Source organism: Canis lupus, chromosome 8 (assembly GCF_003254725.2).
Source record: "Canis lupus dingo isolate Sandy chromosome 8, ASM325472v2, whole genome shotgun sequence".
Lineage (NCBI taxonomy): Eukaryota > Metazoa > Chordata > Mammalia > Carnivora > Canidae > Canis > Canis lupus.
In genome coordinates, this window is record NC_064250.1 from 71,487,364 (window position 1) to 71,510,730 (window position 23,367).

At 47.6% G+C, this 23,367-nt stretch overlaps 2 protein-coding genes and 1 long non-coding RNA gene across 5 annotated transcripts in view; 2 read left to right on the forward strand and 1 right to left on the reverse strand.

The window, feature by feature from the left end:
• Nucleotides 1-2,188: 2,188 nt before the first annotated feature.
• BAG5 (BAG cochaperone 5) lies at nucleotides 2,189-8,437 on the reverse strand. 2 transcript variants are annotated; one of them, XM_025444173.3, is made up of 2 exons: nucleotides 8,293-8,437; nucleotides 2,189-6,473 (listed from the first exon to the last, which is right to left on the reverse strand). In XM_025444173.3, the coding sequence occupies exon 2, from the start codon at nucleotides 6,443-6,445 to the stop codon at nucleotides 5,102-5,104; it is 1,344 nt and encodes a 447-aa protein (XP_025299958.1). In that variant the 5' UTR covers nucleotides 6,446-6,473; nucleotides 8,293-8,437; the 3' UTR covers nucleotides 2,189-5,101. The 2 variants fall into 2 exon arrangements, with proteins under 2 accessions (XP_025299958.1, XP_025299957.1); XM_025444172.3 differs by lacking the exon at nucleotides 8,293-8,437 and adding an exon at nucleotides 7,846-8,037.
• Nucleotides 8,438-8,520: 83 nt separating this feature from the next.
• Nucleotides 8,521-23,367, forward strand: part of LOC112657352 (cytochrome c oxidase assembly factor 8) — a 32,463-nt gene continuing 17,616 nt past the window's right edge. The window contains exon 1 of one of the 2 annotated variants that reach the window (XM_035719582.2): nucleotides 8,521-8,713. In XM_035719582.2, coding sequence (XP_035575475.1) covers nucleotides 8,591-8,713 — 123 coding nt within the window. In that variant the 5' untranslated portion in view covers nucleotides 8,521-8,590. Of the gene's footprint in view, nucleotides 8,714-9,119; nucleotides 9,282-23,367 lie in introns of those variants that run through there. The other variant, XM_049113515.1, reaches the window with a different exon arrangement.
• LOC112658039 (uncharacterized) lies at nucleotides 13,165-18,297 on the forward strand. The gene is made up of 2 exons (XR_007412583.1): nucleotides 13,165-15,328; nucleotides 17,896-18,297. It is a non-coding gene; the product is annotated as an uncharacterized LOC112658039 (long non-coding RNA).

The following is a 23,367-nucleotide window of genomic DNA, read 5'->3' on the forward strand; positions in this document are numbered from 1 at the left end:
TTGGGGGCAGAGATTACTTAAAAATAAATCTTGGGCAGCCCGGGTGGCTCAGCAGTTTAGCACCTGCCTTTGGCCCAGGGCGTGATCCTGGGGTCCTGGAATCGAGTCCCACATCAGGCTCCCAGCGTGGAGCCTGCTTCTCCCTCTGCCTGTGTCTCTGCCTCTCTCTCTCTCTCTGTGTCTCTCATGAATAAATAAATAAATAAAACCTTTCAAAAACAAAATAAAATCTTAAAAAAGGATGCAAGGTTTATTGATGTTTGGAGTATGGCGTGCATTAGCTAGAGGAGTCCCCAACCTTTGGTGCCAAGAACCCCCGTCGTGGGGAGAAACTAAAGCTGGGCAGTAGCCTGAGCTCCCAACTGCTCCCCAGGGTGGCCCAGCGAGAGCTCCCTGCTGCGCACACCCTGCGCCCTCTGGCCCTGCAGGGAGGACCTGCTCGCCAGGTAAAGTGGGGGTGGGAGCTGAGTGGGCGCTGTTGCCCACAGTGTCTGCCTTTCCTACCGGCCCTGAGACCAGGGCGGTTCCTTGGGCAAGAGATCACCCAAGGGTCCGGATCATCCAGGACACGGAATACTAAAACCTGCCTTGGAGCGCTTCAGAGAATGACGTGTGCGTGTGAAGCGCTTCACACAGGGCCTGGCGCCCAGGTTCAGTGGATGATGTCAGGAAAATGAGGCCTTGAAATCAGAGCAGGAGTGACGGCGCCTGGGTGGCTCATCATCTGGCTGAGCGTCCGACTCTTGGGTCTCAGCTCAGGTCTTTTTTAAAATTTGATTTATTCGAGGCAGCGCACGCAAGCACAAACAGGAGACGGAGCAGGAGACGCAGGCTGTCTCCTGAGTGGGGAGCCCGATGCGGGGCTCCATCCCAGCGCCCCAGGATCACGACCTGAGCCAAAGGCAGATGCTTCACCAGCTGAGCCCCCAGGCGCCCCTCAGCTGGGGTCTTGAGCGAGCTCAGCGGGGAGTCAGCTTGAAAGGTCCTCCCTCCGCCCCTCCACCCGCTGGCACATGTGCACACTCGCTCAAATCAATCTTTAAACTCACTAAATAAATCACAGAAGCCACAGAAGCCACCATCAGACACATCCTGACCGCCTGGGTGACCTCAGACTTGCATCAGGGCACCTCATCTGGGCCTCGGCGCTACCGCTGGCGCCTGTGCACACCAGGGCCTCGTGCCAGCCCACCCTGGGGTTCCTCCGTCCTGGGCCTTCAGGGCCCCGAGCCCCCTCCCTCAGCCTCCCCGGCCCTCCGGTGCGTGGCCGACACCTGCCCTGCTCCTGACGCCCAGAGCCAGATCGCAGGGGCCCGACGCAGCAGGTCCCTTACCACCGTGAGCAGGCTGCGACGCGCTGTGATGGGTTAAGGATGCGGCAGGAGCTTCCCAACACCGGTTCCTGTGTCCACAGGGAATCAACGCCTAATGTGGTATATGGAGCATCTTTGTGTGTGGCACAGGCTTTATTCAAAATTTCCCCCAAAGTTTTTTTTTTTTTTTTTTTAACCTGTACAGTTTCCTTTCACTGCGGGGCCTAGGACACGTCTGCGGGGCTGAGCGGGCCGCCCCCGCCTCCGGGTGATCACCACTAAGACCTCCGCAAGAAGAGACAAGACGGCAGAAACGTGCTCAAACAAGGCTAGAAGCAGCGCAAGCAAGGTGCTGCTTTCATGTAACAGGCGTGCAACAGGCAGGAAACTGCCCCAGGTGAGTGGGGGCGGAACAGGGAGGCGGGGGGGGGGGGGCTCAGGGGGCCCCCAAGGACTAACGGGTCAGAAATACCAACTCTCTGCTAATGAGAAGGCAAGTGTCAATGGCAATCTTAAGTGAAGCCTTGGTGGTGGGGGGGGCGGGGGGCAGTTCTTGCCACTTTCCCTGCTTCTCTACAGTGAGGTCAACCCCTGTGCGCCCGGCTGCATGGGCGCAGCGAGAGGCCAGGCCTCCCCTGGGCTGTTCCCTGCTGCCCACACTTCAGGGGTTGCTCACATGGAACAGTGATCCCTTCACCTGCCACAGGACCCTGGTCTGTGCTCAGGGCTGCCACCTCCTTCCCCCACTGCCACCAACTGGACCTGGGGAGCCCGCCTTCCCCAAGCCTGGCCCACTTTGCCAAGACATTATTCCTTAGCCGGGTCGGACAGTAAATGAAGGTGAATCAGAACAGAACTCACACCTCAGACTCACATCCTTTCTCACCGCAAAGATAAGCTAAGAGATTTTTATTGCATTAATAATTAAGGGTATACTAATATCTCAAAATACTGAATTACTTCAGACATACAATTACAATAGTCATACAATGAATGGAGGGGGGACAGGAGCCAACACGCTGGGGTAACACATCTGTATTGTACATCAAAATCAATGGCAAACACTTCTCTAGTTACTCTTAGAAAAATACTAGACGCGTTAAAAGCTGAAAAGCTTTGCTTAAAAACAACCTATATGTACAAGATAAGCTTTGACCCTCAAAAAACAGATAAAAATTGGCAAAAACAAATGAGAAACACTGGTTAAGCGTCTCGCAGTGCTGACCTGTATCAGATACACTACACCAAGGCATCGTAGCAAAATAAAGCATTCCACTGTACTTAGTAGACTTATTCATTACATTTATTTTCATAACTGCTTCTCTATAGGGCGATGGACTTTAGTCTAATTTGGGTAAAGACTGACCTGAAAGCAAAGCTGTCTGCATGTGAGGTAAAGAAAGCAAACATTCCCAGCCAGTTTTTGCATGAACATGGATTACACCGTTTAATGCAGACCCAAGGCCAGACATTTTTTTGGGGGTAGGTTTTATTTCCATTACAGGTTCTCTTTACGTAAGATCATAAAAATACAATACAATGTCATGAGCTCAACTTAGTTACAAGCGGCAGGCAGCCCCTATTAACACAGCTCCCAACGAGGGACGAGAAAAGCTAAACCCGGTGTCACTAGGGTTCCTTATGGGAGAGTCACCCGGTGCAAGGAACTACAACAGGTTGGACAGGAAACGTCATGCCTCAGATCACTTGAGGATGATCTGATCATCTCCATGACCAAAATAACCCACAGGAGAAGTCTGCGATGGCTTGTGAGCTCCCTCTGCTCACGGGCCAGGCTCCGGGCCGAGCTCAGCTGCACGAGCCTTCTCTAGGATTGCAGAACGCCTTGTTTGAAAATGAACCATATGGGAAGGTCCCTTTTGGAAAAACAATGGATACTTTTAAAGGAAATGCTGACATTTAACTTTTAAATCTGACATTGAAAATGAAGTAGAGCCTGGGGCAGGACATGCCTGACGAGCTTGGGAGGAAAGCCTTGCCTTCCCAGTGGGGTAAACTGAGGCAGCACTTGAATATAGAAACTCCAGGATTTTAAGAGCACCCAAAGATGAGGATACTTAGCCCAAAATGAGCTGCCAGTGACCTGCACTAAGAATCTCCAGTTGCCAAGGGCTGGATGTGCACACGGGAAAGGGTCGAGGCCCAGAGACACAAATGCCCTTGGACTTCACTACCCACTGAATCGTACTAGAACATTGCTAGTAGGAAAGACACATCAAGGGCTTTTAATTATTGGGCAAAGCTGAGACAAAGTGAAAATCTCTTTAGAGCCACGCTTTTATCATCTCTCTGGTACATGGGGCTATTTCTAGCTGCCTACAGTTACCAAATCACGATCTTTGAAAGGAAATTACAGACTGCTGCGGAGTCCGAAAGACATACTCTAATAGGATTATTTTGTGAAAGGTGACAACAGAAAGTGTCATCTGTTCGTTATCATACTGGGACCAATGTGTTATCAAGGCACTTTGGAACTTTGGGAAATTCTGTTCCCATAAACTGGCAGCCATAAAACTTGGACCCTCAGAAAGCATTTACAGAAATAGATGTACCCTTTAGCAAGTGAAAAAACACTTCCTGCAGGGACAGACCTTCCTGACTCTTTCAGGTGCTAGAGAAACATCCGAGTGCCAATGAAGTGAGCTCAGTCCCAGAGTGCGAGGTTTTCAGATGCTAGGAGCAGCCGACCTCCCCGGGTAAGCCACGACGCTCTGGTCCCGCAGAGCTACTGGCGGTTTCTGCTCTTGGCCACTACCAAACAGCACTTGCTGTGTTTAAAAGACCCTTGAACAAGAGAGGCAGCCTGTTGCCTCCTACATTCAGACGCATTCGCTCAGGACAACCTGATAGCGGTAACTAATCTCCAGTTTTATCTTGCCACAGGTATGGCTGTTTCTTTTTTCTTCTTTTTTTTTTTTCTTTTTTTTCTTAAAAGGTCTCCTAACTTCACTAAAATGTTCCCATCCTTACTGATGACTACAGAAAATTGTAAACTGAGTTTACAAACAAAAACTTGGAAGGTAATTAGCTGGTGTTTTCATCTTTCTTCAATGCAGTCTCAAAGGTTTTTTTGCTATTAATTTTCATAATTTTCTTACGTTGCACATGAAAATAAGATTTTCCCCTCTAAATGCAGAGTGTAGGGGGAAAATACAGACACCATTTTCCAAACAAAAAATCTTTATGAAAAAACAGAAAATCCGAAAACAAAAAAACCCCCACCCGATTAACTTGGGTTGGACCAATCGGGCCTTAAAAATGAAGAAAAAAACAAACAAACAAAAACCCTTCTGCTTTATTTAGCATAATAAATCATATCATTGTATTGCTTTTGTGTTTGGACCTTACTTCTACCTAACCAAAATTTCCCCTCTTCTCATAATTGTTCTAGTGCTCTGTCAGGTTGTGTGTGTGTCTAGATCCTGAAAGATCCACATTTCAATGCTGGCACAACCCATTTAAAAATGACAAAAGATGCCCGTTCCACTTTCTGATTGGAAAAAAAAAAAAAAAAGGACCAAAAAACCACACCACAACATACAGATAATGATCCAAATGGAAAAGTTAACGTGCTGTAATGACATTTGTTTTGCAACATCAAAAGCAGCAGAGATACTGTATATAATTTGCTTAAATCATAAAAACGGAGATTGAAATCTGCATGTATAAATCACATTTAGGCTCAATGAACTGAAAGCTCTCTATAAATACATAGAAGTATATATAAAGTGCAAAACAAGAAATATCAACCGTGAGATCGGTACTATTTAGTACTCCCATTCGTCGGATTTCAAGTCGAGATAGCTGAGGATGTTCTGGGCGAGCTTCACTGCCTGTTTCCTGGCAGCCTTGCACTTCTCTTCCCCTTGCGGGTCCACGGCATCCAGGGCCAGCAGCTGCTTGGTGAGCAGCTCTTCCAGCCGGATGTAGTTCTTATCAGTTCGGTTCCCATCAAATGAAAGAACTTCCCCCTGGATCTCGGACAAGTTTCCAAGGATGTTCCAGACTGCTTTATGTGACGGGTGCTCCTCACTAGCAAACGACTTCCTCTTCTCCAGGGCCTCCTTCAAGTCAATGTAAGTTATAAGGGTTTGTACCTCAATCACCGCTCTTCTCCGAGCTTCCCGGATGCAAGGGTTCTTCTCAAGACTGACCTCATCCAACTGTCCAATCAAACCCTGCAATTCTGTTTTGGAGCTCAGGTACAATTCAGCAGGATTTTGTGCTTGCAGAAGTTCATTTTTTATTTCTCTCATTCTCTTGAGGACCTTTTCTATTTTTAAAATGGAATGATTCTGTCCCAGGTCAAATGCATGTGTAGTATCTGCTTCCTCTTCCAAATCCAAATATTTCAGTAATTGGTTGATATCTTCCACTACCTCGCGCCGATAATTTCTGATTTCCGTTCGCCCGCACACGTCTAGAGCATCCAGATCTGCAATCAGCCCCGACAGCACACAAGATAAGTGCCTGCAAGTCTCATTATTGTTCACCCCCATCAGAAGTGCGATCAGAGTGCCTCTGGCCTTGTTCACCTCACACATCACCGAGTTGATCTTGGCCACTGAAGGGTGCGCGTCCTCGGAAAGTGGCAGAGAAGGCTGCTTTTTCACACAGTCTTCGATGATCTCCTGCACCGCACAGATTTTGGTTAAGGTGTGGTACCGTGCTTTCCGCAGAGAAATCTTCCCCCCGGTTTTGACATGTGTCAGCCTCAGAATGATATCCTGGATGCCTTCTTCAAATTCGTCAGTTACACAGTTGCCCCCACTATAAAACGGCACAATCTTCTCTTTCACCAGGGCCTGGGCTTCTTTAAAGATGTTCTGTATTTCGATCCGGTGTGGGTGGTTTGCATTCTGCTCCAGCTCTTTGAGAAGACGCTCCGTCTCCTGGGCTGCCCTCTTCCTCGCTTGCTGAATATCTCCTTTTCCTTCAGTATCCACAGAGTCTATTTCAAAGAGTTGTTTTGTTAGAATCCTCTCCAGTTTCTTGTAATTCTTGTCATCTGACAGACCACTGAAGCCAATTACTTGCTGTTCTATACTTTTTACTTCCTTTTGGATTTCCTGAAGCCTACTAATAGAAGGATGTTGGTTGCCCATATCCATACTTTTGTTGTGTTCCGTTTTACAAGCACTAAAAAATGACAAGAATGCCAAATTACACAAAGACTCTACAGACAGGTAAGCAAATATTGATTCATTCCGAAATTCTCATTTTAAGAAGAGGTATTTGAGGGACGCCCGGGTGACTGAGTGGTTTAGCACCGCCTTCAGCTCAGGGGGTGATCCCAGGGTCCTGGGATCGAGTCCCACATTGGGCTCCCTCCATGGAGCCTGCTTCTCCCTCTGCCTGTGTCTCTGCCTCTCTCTGGTGTCTCTTGTGAATAAATAAAATCTTAAAACAAAACAAAAACGGGCAGCCCCAAAGGTGCAGCAGTTTAGTGCTGCCTACAGCCCGGGGTGTGATCCTCGAGTCCTGGGATTGAGTCCCACATTGGGCTTCCTGAATGGAGCCTGCTTCTCCCTCTGCCTGTGTCTCTGCCCCCCTCTCTCTCTGTGTCTCTCACGAATAAATAAATATTAAATAAAATAAATTTTAAAAAAAGATGCATTTGAGTTTAGATCACACTAAGGCCCATCCTTAGTGTGATCTAAACAGCAGTCATACTCAAGTATGGAAAGAGTAATCCACTTTCTTGAAGATCACCTACACACCCCTGTGATTAGGAATGGACAGGGGTTACTGCAGTGCAGAACGAGCTGGAGCCCTGGGCCTGATTTCCCAACTTCTTCGCCTGGGTCTCTACACGTGTGGCACGAGGTCAACTACTGGGGTGGAAACAGCACAAGGATCTCAGGTATTAACGCTGGACCCTGGTTGTTGGCAACAGCAGGGCACCCCTGTGGAACGTGCAACAGTTGCTCTTTTGACCTTCAAACGCTAACAGTGCCATCCCAGCACCCACCTGGCCCGAGAGCTATGCCTGCTTTCAAAACAAACTGGAGGGCACCCGGGGGCTCAGCAGTTTAGCATCTGCCTCGGCCCAGGGCGTGACCCTGGAGACCCGGGGTCCAGTCCCGCATCGGGCTCCCTGCGTGGAGCCTGCTTCTCTCTCCCTCTCTGTATCTCTCATGAATAGATGAATAAAATCTTAAAAAAAAAAAAAATAGAAAAGAAAACAGAACAAAACCCGGAAGTCTAAGTGAAACAAACAGCAGCGGATCCCAGCGACCCCCAGGCCCCGCTTCTACTTCCTCCCCGCCGCTCGGGGCTCCTCCCCGGCCACCCTGTTTCCCCCGCCCCTCCGAGGACGTCGAAGACCCTCCGCGCGGAGGCGAAGATCCCCCAGGAAGGGAAGGTGACCGGCACCGTGTTAAAGGCACCAGCTTGGCCTCCGGAGGGCTGGTGCCTCCCTAGGCCCGTCGGCCCGCTCTCGGGGGAGGGAGGGCGGGCGGCCGGCGGGGCCCCGGCCTCCCCCCCTCGCCCTCCCCTGCCAGCACTTTACCCAGAGGAGGTCTACGCTGGTCTGGTCCTGGCTGCCCGCGGGGAGCTGGCGAGGTGGCAGGTCAGCCCTTTACGGGGTGCGGCACCGGAGCGGGGCGGGCCCCAGCTGCATCCCTCTCACCCCTGCCGGCTGGGTGTGCCCGGGCGGCCGGTGAGGGGGCCGGCGGTGGCGCGGCAGCTACTGGCCGCAGCCGCCGCTCCGGGCGTGTCGCCCGGGCCCCCGACGCGCCCGCCGGCCCTGACCTCACAATGGCCCGCGCGGGAGGGGGCGGCCGCGCTCGCAGGGCCTCCGAGCCCCCCGGGGAGCCGGGCCGCGTCGGACGCGGGCGGGGAGCGGCGCGGAGGCCGAGGCCCAGGCCCGGCGGGAGCGGGCGCGGCCGCGGGGGGCGGGGGGCGGGGGGCGCGCACGGGGAGGCCCGCGGCCCGCCAGCCGCCTAGCTGCGCTCACCTGTGCCGCCCGCGCCATCGCGCGCCCCGCCGCCGACGCGCAGGACTCCGCCGCGGTCGCCGTCGCCCGCCCCGCGGCCCCGCCCCGGGCCGAACAGCCCCCGCCCTGGGAAAACGTCCGGCGGCGCGCGCCGCCACCACCGCCCGGCACGGCAGCCCGGAGCTGGCTGCGGAGCCGCGGGGAAAGCGCACGGTCGGCCGCGCCGCTCGCTCCCGCTGGCTTTGCGACCGTGCCGTAAGGCAGCCCCTCGCGCCGGCGCGGCTCTGCCGTGCGTCGCGGCAGCCGGGGGACGCTGGGCATGGTGGGCTTCCGGGCCTCGAGGAGGGCGCTTCTGCCGCCGCTGTGCCGCGCCTTCGCTCGCCCCGGCTGTCCGCTCGGCCCCGAGCGCGGCGCGGAGCGCAGGGAGGCGGCGGCGAGCCGGGTAAGCTGGGGGTCCTGCAGGCGGCGCGCCGGGCTCCGCGCCCCGTCGAGGCCGGCCGCGGCGTCCGCCCAGCTCCCGGGCCGCGGGGGGGGGGGGGGGGCGGCCTCGGAGCCCGCGGCTGTGCGGGGGCCGCCGCGCCGGGGACTTCCCGAGCGGGGGCCTTGGGCTGCAGCGCTTGGCGCGCACGCGGGGTCTCGGCCCGCGCGGTGGCTCCGGGCGCTCTTCCGCCAGCGACCGCGCCCCCGAGCCTCGTGTCTTGCAGGGCCGCCGGGGCGTAGCTCTGGTTTGGAGAACTGCGCGCATAGGTGCGAGGCGCGGGTGGAAGGTTAGCGGGGGTACCTGTAGCAACGAAGAAGGACCGTTTTTAGGAATTGCACTTCTTAGGGGAAGGGTGTTTCGTCCACGGAGTGCCAGGGCCTTGGTTCCAGCTGTCACGTGGAAGCGTGGGGCTGCAGACGAAATATTTAAACGAAGCCTACGCACACAAACACGGAATTTGCCAACAGGCTAAGGGTGGAGGCTGGAAAGCCTGGGGTAAAAAAGCAGGACTTCCAAAATGTGCCTGCCTGTAAGTTTTCGTCTATGTTAGTCTTTTGCTGTTAGCATGCTTTTTATAAATGTAGTTTTGAAGTTCTGTTCAGTTTATAGTTTATTTTTATTTTTTTTTTTAAGATTTATTCATTTATTCATGAGACCCAGAGGGAGAGGCAGAGACACAGGCAGAGGGAGAAGCAGGCTCCATGCAGGGAGCCCGACGCGGGATCGATCCCAGGTCTCCAGGTCACGCCCCGGGCTGAAGGCAGGTGCTTAACGGCTGAGCCACCCCGGGCTGCCCTCTGTTTAGTTTATAGTTTGGACAAGAAGTTGGCGGGGCAGCTGGTCAACCCCCCCTCCCCGCCCCCACCTCTGGCCTAGTTCCTGTGACAGTGGCCACAACTGTGACTTCTATTCCTACAACTTAGAAACCCGTCCAGTGTCTCAGTCTTAGGGCAGGAAGATACTCAACGTGTATCTGAAAACGGTCTGGGAGGGCAAAGTTAACCTCAGCAACCGTCCACTTACCCGTGGCTTATTTCGTGAACTAGCGCTGGAAAAAAGAACACCTGGCAAGGGGCACCTGGCTGGCTCCGTTGTGGGAGGAGCGCGTGACTCTTGATCTGGGGAGTGTGAGTTTGAGCCCCCACGTTGAGTGTAGAGATTACTTAAAAAGAAAGAAAAGAAAAGAACACCCAAACACGGTTTGTCACATAGCTTTTGGTTAGAATAAAGCTTTTTTTTTTTTTTTTAAGATTTTATTTATTTATTCATGAAACACACACACACACACACACACAGAGGCAGAGACACAGGCAGAGGGAGAAGCAGGCTCCATGCACCGGGAGCTCGATGTGGGATTCGATCCCGGGTCTCCAGGATCGCGCCCTGGGCCAAAGGCAGGTGCCAACCCGCTGCGCCACCCAGGGATCCCCCTCTGATGGTGTCGATTGTGATGATGCTGAAAAGTGGAGCAGCTGGCCCATGAGGCAGACCTTGTCCTGTTCTAGCATTATGACTTGTGCTGTTGTTTGCTTGTTTTTAGAATGTGTGTCCCATTACGCTAGATAGTATATGGAACTTAAAGGAACAGTTCTTACTTCAGGGTAATTTGTGTTTCCCATGGGTTTGGTTTTATCTTTGAGTGTTTGCCTAGTATGTGGCTGGTTCCCCAGGTAATTATTATTTTTAAGATTGTATTTATTTATTCATGAGAGACACAGAGAGAAAGGCAGAGACACAGGGAGAGGGAGGACCAGTCTCCCTGCGGGGAGCCCGATGTGGGACTCAATCCCGGGACCCCAGGACCATGCCCCTGAGCTGACAGCAGACACTCAGCCCCTGAGCTACCCAGGGATCCCCGGCATGCCCTGTTCTAAGAGCTTTGCATATTTTAATTTATTTTCACAAATCTATGAAGTAGATGCTTTCATCATTCCCATTTTACAGATGAGAAAACTTAACGTAAGACTGAAGAATTTCCTCAAGATCACAGTGCTTGCACAGAGGAGTATCTATGTTATAGTTCCTGTATCTAGAGGATAATGAAGTACAATTTTTCTTTTAGTAATTTTTGGATCAAAAAAGAACCAAACATGCTCTCAAACAGAGAGGCAAAATTTATAGATAAATAGCGGATCCTATATTTTGCTTATATTTTCATTTAAGGGAATGGTCTTCAAACACCCCCACCCCACAAGTACAGATTCAGAGTAAACCTAAGTAGGAAGTTAAATGCCAGAGAAATGACAAACTGGTAAGAGGTCTTGTCAGAGGATTTTAAAATTAAATAAGTTTGCTGGGAAAAAAATTAAAGCTGGAGCAGAGGACTTCAGAATCGTGTGTTTAGAGGCATTAAGCTTCTATCTGACTCTTGATTTTGGCTCAGGTCATGATCTCAGGGCCCTGGGATTGAGCCCCATGTCCTGTGGGGCTCCGGGCTCAGTGGGGAGTTTGCCTCCCCACCCCCCTCAAATAAATAAATGTAAAACAAAAAAAAAAAATCATGTGGTTAAACTCCATCCTGGAGGGGCGCCCCGGTGGCTCAGCGGTTGATCATCTGCCTTCAGCTTAGCGTATGATCCCGGGGTCCTGGGATCGAGTCCTGCATCGGGCTCCCTGCTTCTCCCTCTGCCTGTGTCTCTGCCTCTCTCTCTCTCTCTCTCTCTCTCTCTCTCTCTCTCTGTGTGTGTGTCTGTCATGAATAAATAAATAAAATCTTAAAAAAGACGCCTGGGTGGTTCAGCAGTTGAACATCTGCCTTTGGCTCAGGGCATGATCCCAGTCCGGGGATCAAGTCCTGCATTGGGCTCCATGTGAGGAGCTTGCTTCTCCCTCTGCCTCTCTCTGTGTGTCTCTTATGAATAAATAAATAAAATCTTTTAAAAAACTCCATTCTGGAGACCAGGGCCCAGAGAGATGGTGGACTGGCCTGGCGTTACTCAGCAGAGTCAGGGCTAACGGCAGCTGTTCTTCCTCTCAGTCTGGTGGTCTTATGTCCCCATGTGCTTTTTCATCAAGTAAAGCAATTCACAGGGCTTCCCCTTACTCTGTTAATGTGGACAATTGCACCCATTTCTTTTCATGTTACTTGTGGGAAATTTAAAACCTGCAAAGATAGAAGAATAAGAATTGCTGTGTATCCAGTACCCTGCTTGTACAGTTATCCACTTTATCCCATTCCCCCCACTTGATAATTTTTTTAAAGAGATTTATTTATTCATGAGAGACACAGACAGAGAGAGAGGCAGAGACACAGGCAGAGGGAGGAGCAGGCTCCCTGCAGGGATCCCAGTGTGGGACTGGACCCTGAGCCCCCGGGATCCCACCCTGGGCGGGAGGCAGGCGCTAAACCACTGAGCCACCCAGGGATCCCCCCACTTGATATTTTTTTTTTTAAGATTTATTTATTCATTCAGAGAGAGAAAGAGAGAGAGAGAGAGGCAGAGACACAGGCAGAGGGAGAAGCAGGCTCCATGCAGGAAGCCCGATGCGGGACTCAATCTGGGGTCTCCAGGATCACGCCCTGGGCTACAGGCGGTGCTAAACCGCTGTGCCACTGGGGCTGCCCCCCCACTTGATAATTTTATGGCAAATATCAGAGTGTATATCATTTGTAACTATATACATATGTATCTTTAAAATATATGAATTTTTAGGGATCCCTGGGTGGCGCAGCGGTTTGGCGCCTGCCTTTGGCCCAGGGCACGATCCTGGAGACCCGGGATCGAATCCCACATCGGGCTCCCGGTGCATGGAGCCTGCTTCTCCCTCTGCCTGTGTCTCTGCCTCTCTCTCTCTGTGTGTATGACTATCATAAATAAATAAAATTTAAAAATAAAATAAAATAAAATAAAATATATGAATTTTTGGGTAGCCCGGGTGGCTCTGTGGTTTGGCGCTGCCTGGGGCATGATCCTAGGGGCCCAGGATCGAGTCCCACGTCAGGCTCCCTGCATGGAGCCTGCTTCTCCCTCTGCCTGTGTCTATACCTCTCTCTATTTGTGTCTCTTATGAATAAATAAATAAAATCTTCAAAAAAAATATATGAATTTTTAAAATACACATAAACATAATAGCTAAAATAGTATAATTCCTTATTTCCAGCAAATGTTGTGTTCACATTTTTCAATTATCTTAGAAATATCATATTTTGAGGGTTTTTTTCTTTTTTACAGTTTGTATTGGGATATAAGTAAGGTTTATTTTTTTTAATTTTTAAAAAATTTTTATTTATTTTATGATAGTCACACAGAGAGAGAGAGAGAGAGGCAGAGACATAGGCAGAGGGAGAAGCAGGCTCCATGCACCGGGAGCCCAACGTGGGATTCAATCCGGGGTCTCCAGGATCGCGCCCTGGACCAAAGGCAGGCGCCAAACCGCTGCGCCACCCAGGGATCCCGATAAGTAAGGTTTATACATTTTGATTGATATTTTTTTAGTTCTCTTTTGATCTACAGGTTTTGACTCCATCCCCTTCCTTTTTTCAAACCAGTTTATTTGGGAGCAGGGGAATGATGTGTCCTGTAGAATTTCCCACAGTCTAAATTTTCCTGTTGCTTTCCACGGTGTAATTTAACATGCTTCTCCCATCTGTGTGTTTCCTGTAAATTGACAGTTGTAATCTAGAGCCTTGACCGCATTCAGATTTGACCTTTTTTTTTTTTTTTTTTTTTTTTAAATGACCACTGCATTGGGGGTTTGTCATCTTCCATCAGGATTGATTGATTTTTCTGATGTTAAACCAAGCTTTCACTCCCAGTATAAACCCAGTTTGGTCCTGATGTGCTGGTCTTCTTATGTAGTGCTAACTGTGGTATGCCGATGTGTCTAGCCTCTGTCTAGAATGGGAGGCTGGGGATTCCAGCCCTCTAGAAGGTTCCCATCTCAGAAGTGTCAGGATGATAGACCAGGAAACACCTGCAGGAGCACTAAATTTTGCCAACATTTGTTCCTTTCATCTTTGCCCACTGGTTTCCCCAGTGGCTGATAGTGTGACACCTTAACTCAGGAGCTTTGTGCTATGCACAGGCTCTTCTGAGAAGGAAAGTCTTTCATTCGAGATCCTGGCTTCTGGGGTGGGGGGAGTCCAGAGTGGGAGTGTGCCAGGAGAGCTCAAGGGCCTGCTATAAAGCTGAAGGGATGGAGAATGAGGCTGGGCCTACACTGCTGGACAAGGAGAACTTCAGTATGGGGCTGCCTGGCTGGCAGTTTGCACTTGAAGAGAAAAGCCTGGAAGGTTAATGCCCCCCCAGACACAGTGATGAAAGCTCAGTCTGACAAGTAGGTACATGCACGGTCCTTCTTCCGTGTAGAGGAAACAACTGTCGGGCTGCCTGCCAGCAGAGCTGTTAGGTTCTGTGTACACGGCCCCCGCCTCCTGTCCCACTCCGAGACAGCCATTCCACTTTGAGCAAACCAGGCATTACATGCTGATGCTGTAAGAACCATAAATTACGGTAATTACTCTAACCTCAAAGGAATTTTTCCTTTTGCAGAAGGACTTTTTCCTCCCCCAAGCCTCTTCTCCTCCCTTTTAAATAACAGTTCTTGGATGAGCAAAGACGGAACATGTATTTATAGGGGAGAGCAGAGGAGCTATCTCTACTACAATTAAGATGAAATCTCTCAGATTATAATGGAGAACTGAGGATAGTTGAAAGAGTTGGTTTCAGAGCCCATCCATCAAGCAGATTACATGAGCCATCACGAAGCAACAGATAAGGAAGAGTAACTGAACTTTCCTGGTGCCTCTGAGCTTGCTTTGTTCAGTGTGGGTGAGGGTCGCTCCGAGAAGCTATGAATTGTTGAGATGGCTCCTTAAATGTTTCCTGGTAGGCAGCCTATAAGAGGAAGAGGCAGGGATACAGATCAGGAAGGTGGTAAAACTGGTGAAGCACAGTTAGGGTGAAGCCTGGCCGTCTGTCCCCTTGGGGGACAACATGGGGTAGGGGAGGAGCCCCTGTCCTGGGATGGAAGTCCTTGGAAGTGAGCCTGGACTGGCCAGCTGTTTCCACTCACTGGGTCCCTTTGTGTGAATCACCTTTAGTTTCTAAGACTAAAGGCTTTCAGATTTGACCTTTTTTTTTTTTTTTTTTAAATGACTACTACATTGGGGGTTTGTCGTTTGTCATCAGGATTGATTGATTTTTCTGATGTTAAACCAAGCTTTCACTTCCAGTATAAACCCAGTTTGGTTTGGGACAGAAGTCCAGAAATAATTTGTGGAGAAGTATAATTTATTAAAAGGCTTTTTCAAAAAAAAAAAAAAAAAAAGGAAAGGAAAATGCAGAGATCATAAATGGTTTTTAGAATGATGGATAAAATGTTAAATATGTATTGCAACCCTGCAATCCTGTTGCTTTCTGAAAAGGATAGGTAGGTCAGTCTCGTATCAAGTCAGTATTTGATGATGATAAGTAGCAGTTTCAGGTCTTAGGTAAGCAGATTAGGGTGTCTTTCTGCCGGCAGAGCCCTGTTGTCACATGGGAAGGATGAATTTGATCTCTCCTGTGGACTTGCTGGCCCTTCATTTGGAGCTTTCCACCTTGGCCGTGCCTCTTCTGAAGTGTCCAACTTTGGGTGAGAGAGATACTTCAGAAGAACTAGGATCAAATGTAAAGATGTCTGAATCTGCAAGAAATGAGTGCCGAATGGTCATTCTGAGCCAGTGTGTAGGACGTGGCAGTCCAATGTGGGGTGGGGACCTGCAGCAGTCCTGGACACACGGAGGGGACAGCTGGGCTAGGCTTCTCTGCCTCCTTCCTAGTCAGCCGGTCAGTCTGGCTCCCACATGCCCTGCAGCTCTGCCCTGTCCACCTACACCAGCACCGCCCTGTTCCCCCTCTCCTGAGTCTTATTCTAGAACGCTCTTTAAGGTTCTGCTTCTTTGACTGTACAGACTTTGGAAAATCTAGAAACTCGTCAGGAACTAGCAGTTGAGGATCCTCAGGAACCCAGAATGTAAAGAACGCTAGACGGCGATGATCTTTGGCTCACTCAGAACTACTGAACATTCTTTTTTTTTTTTTTTTTTTTTTTTTAAGATTTTATTTATTTATTCATTAGAGACACACAGAGAGAGAGACGCATAGACACAGGCAGAGGGAGAGGCAGGCTCTACGCAGGGAGCCCAACGTGGGACTCGATCCCGGGACTTCAGGATCACGCCCTGGGCCGAAGACAGGTGCCAAACCGCTGAGCCACCCAGGGATCCCACTTCTGAACATTCTGATGCCAGTTCATCAATAATTGCTATCTTAGTTTGTTAGGTGTCTTTCCACCAAATAGTTCATATAAATTGAGCTTTTTGAAGATTAAGTGGATTTCTTACATAAACAGAGTCCACAGGAAAGGTCAAGACTGGGAAGACCATTCCTCCGACGCGTGCTTGTGCTGACCAGAGAACAGACAGACGTGATCCGTGCTGCCGTGGGCTTGCGGTCTGTGGGAGAAGCAGGCACGAACAAGTGCTTGAGAAGCGTCTGGGAGCATGTGGACATGTGCCCTGGAACGTGTGGTCTGTGATGCAGCGAGAACACACGCAGAGTCTGAGGAAGGAAGAAGCAGGCTGGTGTGTCATTGAAGGAGCCTCCTGTGGGTGGGGGCAAAAGAAGAGACTGGCGCCTCAGCAGGCCCCGACTGCCAGACCACAGGAAGGGGTTAGACTCTCCCGAGGGTAATGAGTAATGACTGGAGAAGGTTTCAAGGGAAGGGGGAGTAGGGGTGGGGCAGGGGTTTTGGAGAGATTGCTTAGCAGCATTCTGGATGTGGGGACAGAGTAGACAGGGAGGGTGCGGCCTGGGCAGCTGGAGCTGCTCAGACTAGCCCATGACAGAGTTGTCGCTCACGCGCTGTAACTCTCACCATGGGGCGAGGTGGGTGTGGCTGTTGGAATCCTTAAAGTGTGGGGATGCCAGAGTTCAGTGTCCTGGGGCCACAGCAGAACCCAGGACAAATCTGCAGAACTTCTCAAAGGGCAGCTTGTGACTCTTTTTAACTTTGGTCAGCTGTAGGTTCTTGAATCTGCTGCTGTGAGAAAAAGTGATCTTTTTATTTTTTATTTATTTTTATTTTTTTTAAGTTTTTTTTTTTTGAGAAAAAGTGATCTAAGTGAAATTATTGGCAACAATCATAAGATAAGCTAACTTGAAACAGAAAGTTGTAATTCCAGCAGCATCATCCCCGCAAAGTCTGCAGGTGATAACAGAGAAGTATTGGAGGAAGCAACAGAGCTGCTAACAGGCATTGCTCAGAAAGTGGGGCTAATCAGGCAGAGTTCTTATGGCAAAAACCGTGTACAGTGACTTTTAGAAATGTTTCTTAAAAAAAATTTTTCGGGGATCCCTGGGTGGCTCAGCGGTTTAGCGCCTGCCTTTGGCCCAGGGTGTGATCCTGGAGTCCCAAGATCGAGTCCCACATCGGGCTCCCTGCATGGAGCCTGCTTCTCCCTCTGCCTGTGTCTCTGCTTCTCTCTCTCTCAATCTCTCTCTCTCTCTCTCTCTCTCTCATGAATAAATAAATAAAATCTTTAAAAAAATAAAAATATTTTTCGTGGGGACACCTAGGTGGCTCAGTCAGTTAAGCATCTGACTCTTGGTTTCAGCTCAGCTCAGGTCATAATCTTAGGGTCATGAGATCAAGCCTTGCATCAGGTTCTTTTTTTTTTTTTTTAATCCTCTTTATTGCTAAAAGTTCATTGACAAGCGTTAAAGAAAAATACACTATTACTATTAAAAAGCTGGAAACTAGGGCAGCCCCGGTGGCACAGCCGTTTGGCGCCGCCTGCAGTCTGGGGTATGTATGATCCTGGGGACCCAGGATCAAGTCCTGAGTCGGGCTCCCTGCATGCAGCCGCCTTCTCCCTCTGCCTGTGTCTCTGCCTCTCTCTCTTTCTCTCTCTCTCTCTCTCTCGGCCTGTGTGTGTGTCTCTCATGAATAAATAAAATCTTAAAAAAAGGTGAATGATATTCTATTAAAAAAGAATTGTTACTATTCACATAACTTCAGCTTTACGTGAAGGTCAACAAGTAGAGGGTCTTGCACTTAAGCTAACAACACAGTATAGTATTTTACACTAGAATTTTTAAACCACTCTAAAAGAATTACATGCCTCTTAGCTAATGTTATAATTGTATCATATTACTTAGGTTCAAGTTCTTCCTTCAAAGAATCATCAGAATGACATGGATTGAAGAGACTTTGGAACACTTGCCATCTCTTGCTGCTGATGTTACATGAAAGAAAATATTAAACATTTAATTTTTAGATAAGTGTAATACATATTTCACCAAGTAAAATATTTCAATGCTTGCATTACTCCTCATTTTTCCAATTTAAAATGTAACGACTTGGGCAGCTCCGGTGGTGCAGCGGTTTGGTGCTGCCTGCAGCCTGGGGTGTGATCCTGGGGACCCAGGATCGAGTCCCACATCGGGCTCCCTGCATGGAGCCTGCTTCTCCCTCTGCCTGTGTCTCTGCCTCTTTCTCTCTGTGTCTATAAATAAATAAATAAAATCTTAAAAAATAAAATAAAATGTAACGACTTACAATCTCCATCATAATTTTTTTTTTTGCAACATAGCCATTTCTTTTCTAAGTTCATTTTGTGCACCAGTTAAGTAGGTTATCATGATTCTTCTCCAACTCCTCCGTACTCTGAAACACAAAAGGCTAGTTCAGTTACAAACCATCACTTTTCATCTCAGATTCTAAACTTGTATAATTAATTTTCAATAGTAAGAACTTTTTAGTATTCAAATAATGTGAATTATTTATGCCAAATGGAAATATTCTAAGTAATAGTGGAAACCAAAATACAAAGGAAGAAAAGCATCAGACATGGATCAAGTATTATAGGAGGTATGACAGTGTGTACTTTGCTCAAAATAATGGGTTGATGAGCTGCTAAGGTCAAAATAGAACAAAAAAGGAATACTGTAATTTTTAAAATTTCTAATAAGATTTCTAAATATCAAGTAATTACGTTATGACTAATAGTCAATGTGATGTGAATTCATCAGAAGGAATAAAGTGATTTGTAATTTACTTTCAATTTATGAAAAACAAATTATGTTATAAATCTTTATTATTCATCTAACAAATAGTGATCCTAACTCCTACTATATAAAAAGTACTACCTTAAGAATTGTGGAGAAATTAAAAAGTAATATATGATCACTCCCTATTCCAGTAAGAAGACACATACAAAATAATCCAAAAATTTTATAAGAACGAAGTGCAACTTGTTACAGCTATGTAGTAGAAAATAGGGATTAATTCTAATTTAGTTGGCAAAAGAGTAATATAAAAGAAAAAGTAATTAAAATATTTCAGAGCAAGAGGATAGGTAAACACATAGAAATACACATTGAATGAGTTCAGAGAAGGCAATTGTCTGGTGGGGTGGGAGTTACCTAACGTAGTAACTGAAGCATAGAGAAGAATCACGTTATGGAAGGGGAGTTGAGACCTAAGAATTGAATTGAAAATGAGAAATACTTTTTCAGGAGGGAAGAACTGTTTTAGGAAGATATGACCTATGAAGAGTAGTTTGGAGAACAGAAATAATGAGTTGAGGTTTAGTAGTATAAACAAAGAATTATGTGGTTGTAAATTAGGAGAGTAGGTCTGGGGATTAAAAGAAGGAACCACTGCTGGAGTAAAAACTACAGGACCTACTATGAATAATAAGGGAGATGGAGGAGTCAAATGTAATACTTAAGTCCCTACCCTACATGGTAACATTTAGTGATAAGATTTAAATTTTTATTAGTACTTTATAAATCTTCACACTGATTAAATGGTTTTTAGGGAGCATTAGAGCAAGCTGGTTGGAAACACTTTTTTTTTTTTTTAAAGATTTTATTTATTCATGAGAGACACACACACACAGAGGCAGAGACAGGCAGAGGGAGAAGCAGGCTCCATGCAGGGAGCCCGATGTGGGACTCAATCCCGGGTCTCCAGGATCGCGCCCTGGGCCAAAGGCAGGCGCTAAACCGCTGCGCCACCCAGGGATCCCCTCTTTTAATTTTTAAAAAAGATTTTAATTATTTGGTAGTAAGAGAGCACAAGCAGGGGGAGGGGCAGAGGGAGAGGGAGAAGCAGAAGCAGACTCTCTATTGAGTGGGTAGCCTGATGTGGGGCTCAATCCCAGGACCCTGAGATCATGACCTGAGCCAAAGGCAGACACTTAACTGACTGACCCACCCAGGTGCCCCCATATTATTTTTCTAATACCATATACTTATGTTTGCTTCCTTCTAGAAAACGTATAGGAAACAAACTTTGCTCATTATGTTGATAATTTTTGAAGTTCTGTTTGGTTTCATCTATTTTCTCATAAATGTATTTAAAAAGGGACGCCTGGGTGGCTCAGCGGATGGGTGTCTGTTCAACTCAGGTTGTGATCCCGGGGTTCCGGGATCGAGTCCCACATCAGGCTCCCTCCATGGAGCCTGCTTCTCCCTCTGCCTGTGTCTCTGCCTCTCTCTCTGTGTGTCTCATGAATAAATTTTAAAAAAATGTATTTAAGAAAACGAAACCATTCTAGGTGTGTGAACTAATAGTGTAAGCTGTGGCTGCCTATAGTGCTGAAGGGGAGCAGAATATGCCACTCTCAGGCAGGTCACTTTGTCATAAGGGTTATTTTGAGAAATAGTAGATGCTGGAAGGATGGTCTGACTCCTCCTGTTCTTCCAAGAGGCCAGAGCTGAAGCTCCTGGCGAAAGATGCTCTCCCTTTCACCAGGAACTGAAAGAAATCTGTAGGAACAGACCTTGATTAAAATAATTCTCAGCTTCCTCTAGTCTCCCATATATTTCAGTTACTTTTTCATAATTGGTTATTTTTGTTTAACCTGTGTCTAAGCCGGTGGGCCCTGTCTGGGTCTTCATTTCCCTGTGGGGCTTGTGCATACACGAGACCTGTGTGCTTGTCTTGTGTGGATCTGTCTCAGATCAATTTAACTCTCAGGACTAGCTGCCTCTCTCTCTCTCTCAAAAATAAAGAAATAAATAAAAATCTTTTTAAAAAAATAACCCCAAAGTGGAAATAACCCAGATGTTTTCAACTGATGAACTGATAAACAAAATGTGATATCCATACGATGAGGGGGCCTAAGTGGCTCAGTGGGTTAAGAGTCTACCTTCGGCTTAGGTCATGACCCTGTGGTCCTGGGATCAAACTCCACATCCTCTCCCTGCTCAGCAGGGAGTCTGTTTCTCCCTCTTCCTCTCCCCCTCCTCCTGCTTGTGCACTCTCTCAAGTAAATAAAATCTAAAAAACAAAATCCATACTATGAAATATTGTTCAGCCCTAAAAAGGAATGAAGTACTGACATGTGCTACAACGTGGATGAGCCTTGAAATCACAAAGAAGCCAGTCACGAAAGAGCACATATTGTAACATTCCATTAACATGAAATGTCCACAATAGGCAGATCCATTCAGGCAGAAAGTAGAGTATTGTTGCCAGGAGCTGGGGGCGGAAGAATGGGGAGTGACCGTTCATAGGGACAGGGTTTCTTTTTTGGGGTGATGACAAGGTTCTGGAATTGGCAATGCTTGCACACCTCTGGGAACATGCTAAAAACACTGAATTGCATAATTTAATGGGGTTAATTTTATAGTATGTGAATCGTTTCTCACCAAAGCCATAGTTAAAAGAATGAAAACAGTTTGTAAGAATTAATTGGTTATGTGTAAGGGTATCATTTTATTATTATTATTTGTAAAGTGTGTACCACACATCCTTATATTAGCATACTTGCAATCATATACGTCCCTCAGGCTTCCTCCCCACCCCTGCCCCGTCCCTCAGGCTTATTAAACACGAACCAGCACATGGCTCGGGGCAGTTCCATCGATTCATCACCACTGTCCCCATGCTCCTCCACCCCCAGCCACAGCAGAGAAAGGCTCCTGTCCTTTCTGCCCCATAGTCCTTGTGTTCTCCCATAGCAGGCTTGAGTGGGGATCCCTCCTTGCATCCCTCCTGCTGCATCGTCATTGCGCTGGAAATGTTGCTTGAACTTCAGGGGAGGCATCCCACTTTGTGACGATAATTGTTACCACATCTTTAGCTCATTACAACTCCTTTGCAAGGATGGTGCATTGTCTATCAATCATTTTTTTTTTCACTCAAATGTTACAACTTCTTTCACCTGATCTGTCAAGACTCTAACAGTTTGAGTTTTTAGATTTTTATTACTTTTTTGGGAGGGTGTAGGGGCAGAGAAAATCTCAAGCAGACTCTGCACCAGCATGGAGCCTGAGATCATGACCTTAGCTGAAATCAAGAGTCATATGCTTAACTTGACTGAGCTACCTGGGCACCCCAAGTTTGAGTTTTTTTAAAAGATACTTTTTTTTTTAAAGATTTTTATTTATTTATTAATGAGAGACATGCAGAGAGAGAGAGAGGCAGAGACACAGGCAGAGGGAGAAGCAGGTTTCATGCAGGGAACCCGATGTGGGACTCGATCCCAGGACTCCAGGATCACACCCTGGGCTGAAGGCGGTGGTAAACCGCTGAACCAACCGGGCTGCCCTAAAAGATACTTTTCTAAGAAACATTTTGAAAGTCTGAGGAAATCACTTTTCAGCCTTTCCTGTTCATTCACTTATTCTAGATGCAGGGTGTTTTTTCAATGGTAACATTACCAATGCTGAGGTTAACAGACCACAGATTTTTGTTTTTATTTTTTTAAAGATTTTATTTATTTGGGTATCTGGGTGGCTCAGTGGTTGAGCATCTGCCTTTGGCTCAGGTCATGATCCCCGGGTCCTGGGATCAACTCCTGCGTTGGGCTTTCTGCAGGGAGCCTGCTTCTCCCTTTGCCTATGTTTCTGCCTCTCTCTGCGTCTCTCATGAATAAATAAAATTTTGTCTCATGAATAAATAAAATAGATTTTATTTATTTGAGAGAGAGAAGGAAAGAGCAAGCCAAATGGGGGAGGTGCAGAAGGCGAGGGAGAAGTAGGGACCAGGACCTGGGATCATGACCTGAACCCAAGTCAGAGGCTTAACCAACCCTGGTACTCCACGACCACAGATTTTTAATAATATATTACACGTGCCAGTGTTGTCCTGAAGGAAGAGCTATAATGTAACTCAGAAACTGCCTACTTTCTCAGGTTAAGGAAAAGATTTTTTGCATGAATGGATGTGCCTGCATTTTTATAGTAGAACTTGGCCTGCTGAACTCACAGGAGTGATTTCAGAGCTGATAAAACCCTGAGATGCCCTCAGTGATCTCTGAACTGCTCAGTCTAAGTAGCTGCAGCAAGCTTTGTACCCCACGTCCCAACCAAACCTGCTATTTTCTTTATCATGTTCTAAATTCTTCCTATTTTTAGAACGCTTGGGAATTTAAAAAATTTAGGAAGGTCATAGCATCCAAGACAAAGAGAAATGGGAAGGTCAATGGGTAGTTTTGCATGTAGCAATCTCCGTCAGTAATGTCAGGGTGTTAGGGCGCATGGTATGTGTTGGTGGTGATTTGTGCAGCCAGAGAAGCAAAAACTAAGAAGCTGTGTTTTCTAAATAGTGCCTCTGGTGGGGGTGGGGAACATCCATGTGGCTTAGCCGGTTGAGTGGCCAACTCTTGGTTTCGGCTC